Source organism: Lissotriton helveticus, chromosome 7 (genome assembly GCF_964261635.1).
Source record: "Lissotriton helveticus chromosome 7, aLisHel1.1, whole genome shotgun sequence".
Lineage (NCBI taxonomy): Eukaryota > Metazoa > Chordata > Amphibia > Caudata > Salamandridae > Lissotriton > Lissotriton helveticus.
In genome coordinates, this window is record NC_136068.1 from 70585886 (window position 1) to 70592056 (window position 6171).

The following is a 6171-nucleotide window of genomic DNA, read 5'->3' on the forward strand; positions in this document are numbered from 1 at the left end:
GTTAACACTTTGCCCTTCTCTCCTCTCTAACCCCTCTCTTTTCTCGTCGACCCCTCTCACTGTAAACCCCCCTCTCTTTTCTGACTGATCCTTCTCACTGCACCCTGACACCTCTGACTTCGACACTCTCAAGGGGAGCACTTTGACCCCTCACTTCACTTTGGCCTCCTCTTGCACCCCTTTTACTGTTGGCCTTTTAAGCACTTTCACTGCACTTTGAGACTTCAATTGTAAACACTTTGATCCCTCTCTTTCTCGCTGACCCGTCTCACTGTAAACACTTTGACCGTCTTCTCTCGTTGACCCTTCTCACGCCACTTTCACACCTCTCACTTCGGCACTCTAAAGATGAACACTATGATCCCTTCTAACTGGAGGCACTATAAGCATTCTTACTATAGCACTTTGCACTATCTCTTTTGTCGCTGAGCCATCTCACTGTAAACACTGTGCCCCCTATCTTTCCTCGTTGCCTCTTCTCACTGTACCACTTTTTGACCCTTGTCTTTCCTCGTTACCCCTTCTCACAGCACTTCGCCCGCTGTCACTTGAAGCACGTTAAACCTTCTCTTATTTTCCTCTCCCTTCTGCACTCTGAACACTCTAACTCCTAACTGAGAGCACGGTAATCATTATCACTGTGAGCATGGTCACCCCTCCTACTAGAAGCCCTGTGAACCCTCTCCCTGCACTTCGACCTCTCTTTTCTCCTGGACTCTTTCTCGCTGCATTTTGGCCATTTCTCACTGTAAACACCTTGACCCCTCTCTTTTCTCATTGACTCTTCGTACTTCACTTCGACGCTCTAGATAAACACTTTTTAACCCCCTCTACCTGTAATCGTTCTCACTGCAAGCACTTAAACTTCTGTCACAGTAAGCACGTAACTTTCCTCACTGCAGGCATTTTGACTACTTACTATAATAGCTTAGGCTTCTCTCACTGCATGCACTTAGAGTGACTTCTCTCAACACAGGCACTTTTGAATACTCTCACTGCAAGCACTTTGACTTCTCACTGTAAGCACTTAGGCTTGTCTCACTGCAGGCACTTTTGACTTCTCTCATTGCAGGCACTTTGACTTTCCACTTGAAGCACCTAGGTTTGTCTCACTGCAGGGACTTTTGACTTCTCTCACCACAGGCACTTTGACTTCTCACTGTAAGCACTTAGGCTTCTCTCGCTGCAGGCACACTTGCTTCTCTCATTGCAGGCACTTTGACTTCTCACTGTAAGCACTTAGGCTTCACTCACTGCAGGCACTCTTGCTTCTCTCACTGCAAGCACTTTTGACTTCTCTCACCAAAGGCACTTTGAACTTCCCCATCTGCACTCTGCCCCCTTCCCCTGCAGACAGCAGTGCCCACCTATGCCCGTAGGCCCGGGGCCCCCCACGCCGCGGGAGGGCGCTGCTACTCACATGGTGGGCTTGGCCGGCACGGCGGGGGTGTCGGTGCTCATGCTCCCCACGTTGAGCCGCGAGGCCCGCAGGAAGTTGAGCTCGGCGTAGGTGATGTCGGTGTCCAGCTTGCCGGTGCGGGGCTCGCTCTTCTCGCGCCACTCCATGGAGGCCCTGCGCGCAGTGCCAGCCTGTGCCCGCTGCTCTGCTGCCGGCCCGCCCTGAGGGCGCGGGGCTCCAGGCCCCCCCCTGCCCGCCCGCAGCGGATTGACACTTAGTCGGGGACACGATGGTCCCCGCACTGAGCGCTTTTGTCTTCTCGCTGTTGTCCAAACATCCCAAGGTTAGGCGCTTCCTCCGGCTGCCTGCTAAAGTGGTTACTTTCTGGCACTTTACCCCCCCCCCCGCCTCTTTCGCTTCTGTCCTTGTCTGCATGTTTCTTCTTTCTCCCTCGTTTCTATTTTTTGTAATGCTTATTTTTTCCTTCTCTTCCTTTCTTTTCCCACCCTCGATGCTTGCTTCTCTTTCATGCCCCTAATTTGCTTTCTTCCTTTCTTTTTCCATCACGTCCCATTTGCCCTCTGAAAGTTTCTTTGAATATTTCCCCCTCCCGCCTTTCTCTCCTAAAGTTACATTTTCTTTGCTTGTTGTTTGCCTCTCCTCGTCGGTGCTGGAAATGGGAAAAATGATGCTCCGGGAACCGACAACTTTGTGGGCAGAAAAGGGGTGGAATCAGAGGCCCTCAGTCAGGGGGGGGGCTGCGGTGCCATGCGCTGCAGGGAGTCTGTGAGAACCCGCCTATCTGAGAGTGCGTGTGCACTATGTGTGCACTCTGACCCTAACTAAACCGACAGCAAGCGAAAAAGTCTGGGACTTAAATCACAAACCGCAGAGGTATCTGTGCACCCGTCGATCACCGGGAGTACAACTAGTAAAATAGCTTAGGGGGCTAAAGCACCTGCTGTAGATTAATCAGTGCAGTAATTAATTAAAACCATCCGTACATCAGCATGTTTCATATATATAAAACCTTGGCTAATTTACATGAATCCCCATGCAGTGGCAGGCCATATTAGTACTAAAAATACAGGGGCATATTACCAATGTTAAGCGATATTTATCGCTAACGATGCTTAGCAACGAATTTTTTAACGCTAAGCATCGCCAGAAATTATCGCAGATAAACCTTGGTATTAACAAGGTTTATCGCAAATGCGATAAAAAACGGCCGCAATGCATGAATATCGCTGAAAAGTCAGCGATATTCATGCATTACCGAGCTAATGCTCTTAGCCATGTTATCCACCTCCCATTGGATAACATGGCTAAGAACTGCTCAGGGCAGGTGTTAGCTTTTGGAGATATTCGCGCTTAGCGCGAATATCTCCAAAAGTTGGTAATAGGAGATAGCGATGTTAGCGACTGTTTCCAGTCGCTAACATCTTGGCACGCCCACTTTGCATGTCATTAGTGATAAATATCACTGACATGCAAAGTGGGGCCCAAGATCGTCGCTATCTCCTTCTAGCTGTCACTAACTGGTGTTAGCGACAGCTAGGTAATAGGGAGATAATTTTATCTCCGCTTTCTTGGCTTTTAAAGCCAAAAAAGCGGAGATAAACCCCCTTGATAATATGCCCCACAATTCGGTAGTCAAGCTGCTACGCAAGAGAGGTACATTACTACAGGCCCATTGTAGTTTTTATCAAAAAGTGCATTATGTCCTTTTTCATTAAAAATGCTGACACTTATTTTATTAAAAGCAAAGCAATCAGTTCACATTTCTGACACATTTAGAAAAAAGTTAAATGAAGATTTTTTTTCTTCACAGCTTTACTCTGATATGATACTTAGAACATTTCTTAGCGGCATCCTTACACATTTCATGAGAAAATATTCACCTTCAAGGTGCCCTCGCACTAGGGTGACCAACTGACATGGGTGCAAATTCAGGACGGTGAGAGTAAAAATTCAGGACAAAGGGTCAAAATTCAGGACAAAAATTCAGGACAGGAGGTCAAAATTCAGGACAAAACTTCGGGACAAAAAGTAAGTTTTACAGACACATCAGAGGAGGTCGCGCGATAGACTATAAGTAAGCCTATCCATATCCAAACATATTCAATCATTTGTAAACCTATCCATCATGTATTCTTCTATCCATAATTTCACCCATCCATCCCTCTATCCACCCTTTCACTCATCCATCCATAATCCATTCATCCATCCTATCACTCTATTCATCAGTACACTCATCCATCCACTCTTCCACCAATCCATTCACTCATCCATCCAGCCTTTTATCCTTTCACCCATCCAGCCATCCTTTCACTCACTCATCCATCCACCCAGTCACTAATCCTTCCACCCTTTCAGTCGCCAATCTATCCTCCCTTTCTCCCTCTATCGGCCCTTTCACTTAGCCATCCTTCCTTCCACACATCCATCTACTCATCCATTCATGAATCCATCCATTGACCCTATCATTCATCCATCCACCCTTTTACTCCTTCACTCATCTATCCATCCATTTGTCCATCTACCCTCCCTTTCACTCCCTCATCCATCCTTACATCCACCCGCTCACTCATCTATTCAGCCATTCACCCTTGTACTTATCAATTTATCAATCCATCCATCATCACTCCTCCATCCACCCATTAACTCACCCATCACCCACCCGTTCACTCATCCATCCATCCATCCACCCTTCTACCCATCGATCTACCCTTCTACCCATACTTACATCTTTTTACTGTTTCTCTCATCCATCTTTCCACTCACTCATCCATACATCCTTTCTCTCATTATCCATCCATTCACCCTTTTGTTCATCCATTCACCCTTTCACTAATCTATCCAGCCATCCACCCATCCCTCCATTTACTCACCAGCCACCCTTTTCATATTAATTATGAGCTGAGCCTTTGTCTGCAGAAATGCATACAGAAGAGGACCATCAAGAATTTCACCCATGCTGTAGTTCTAAAGCAATGGGTGGGGGTAGGGTTCCCTATGCCCCTGTACATAGGAAATCTGAAAACATGAAATTCATGGGTCATGCATGATGCTCAGTGCCAGGACCTGAGGTGACTGTGACATGGTGTTGTTTCCAGGGTTTTAAGTGGGATGAAAATACCTGGGGTTTCTCCAAAGGGGGTGTTCGATGTGATTAAGGCCGTGGCTTAAAACATGTAAGCTAAAAATCTGTGCTTACTGGTATTTCGCCTCTTCTGTCATTGTATCCAGATATATAACAACAAGTAATGCTACACCTGCAACATCCCAGAACTATTGGCTTTGTCATTGGTTGTTAGTTGCATAAAATAAAAAAGTAGCAATCTGGCTTCCTTGAATATAATATTGAAAATGCATTAGTTCTAAAATGACGAGACTGTGAAATAACTCTAGCCCCTTCTTTTTAACTTCTTTCACCTGCTCCTTTTGTTGAGCTGGGTTCTCAAGTAGCAACATTGGCGTTTTTGCACATTTCTTCTGACTGACAGAATGTTCTGCCCTAGACAGAGCCTGGGGGAGGCCACCCCATGCTTTACCAACCTAGACTGGACCATTGTCATTCTGTATGTGCCAATCAGCCGCATACAGAATGACAACGGGCGGGTGGGGCTGCTCTTGTGCTCCAAGGAGGGGTGCGAGGAGGCCCCATCAGGGAGTTGAGGCTTCATGCAGGGAACAGTGCTGTTCTCTGCAATGCCCAAAATTGCATACAAAAGGCGTCCGTAAAAGGGATCCTCGCGGACAACAGACGTGAGGTCCAAATTACGACGGACCATGACATTTATGGATGGTTAGTCACCCTACATCATGCATAATCACATAAAGATGCACCCTCACGTACACACACAGACCATCACGCACACATCCCGCGTCATATGCAGAGTAGGAAGTCACATAAATGCAATGACATCACAAGTTGCTAAAATAACACAAACACACATACCTCTCACTGTCGCAAATCATAAATTAAAATCAGATATGCTTAAAACATGTGAAAATGGGCAAATATTTGGAAAACTTTTGCTATTGACTTCTATATTTGCTGAGTCAGCATTTTACAGTGGCAGAAGAGCAAGCAGCCCACCTAGTCTAAAAACAAAAAAATAAGACACCGTCCCCGCTCTGGGTGTGGTGTACACTTCTGCAAAAGTCCCTAATAAAATGAAAGGAAAAGACTTTGGAAAATGGAGCACTTTTGCAGCATCGGGAAAGGACTATGGCGAATAATGAAAAATTGACCGAAGATTCTATGTTTCTTAAATTTTCTTGAGAACACTCATCCACAGGAACTACCTCCGTGGTATTAGACCAGAGCCAGTTCTATCAAAGCTGTGTTTTGAGTAAATCTATTGCAGGCTGCACAGCTTGTTATTAACGGAGAGGAATCCTGTCCCTTGTGTGAGAGATGAGACACCTGCATCATACACACGCTCAGGAACACTTAAATCAGTTTGGGGAACTGACCCCAGCATATGCATTTGTGGAATTTTCCACACTGTTCACAAATATAAGTATGTTATACCAATTTGGATTTTTTTTCATTTGTATATTTCTGGACCCTTCCAGGTTTTTTTAGTGTACCTACAGGTGTGACATAGTAGAAATATTTTCTGATTAATATCAGACGTCGAATGCCATGAGCACCTATTACATTACACAAGGTCACATTAGTTTGCAGGCACTGGAGATTAAGGGATTTGCCAGAATAACACGATGTTTAAACCTGAATTTATTTTTTCTTTCATTGTGTGTTT

General features: G+C 45.6%; 1 protein-coding gene across 1 annotated transcript in view; it reads right to left on the reverse strand.

Annotated features, from left to right (window-relative positions):
- Nucleotides 1–1686, reverse strand: part of LOC144768085 (uncharacterized) — a 113674-nt gene extending 111988 nt beyond the window's left edge. Inside the window, exon 1 of the mRNA XM_078651472.1 lies at nucleotides 1421–1686. Coding sequence (XP_078507598.1) covers nucleotides 1421–1566 — 146 coding nt within the window. The 5' untranslated portion in view covers nucleotides 1567–1686. The remainder of the gene's footprint in view (nucleotides 1–1420) is intronic.
- Nucleotides 1687–6171: the final 4485 nt, after the last annotated feature.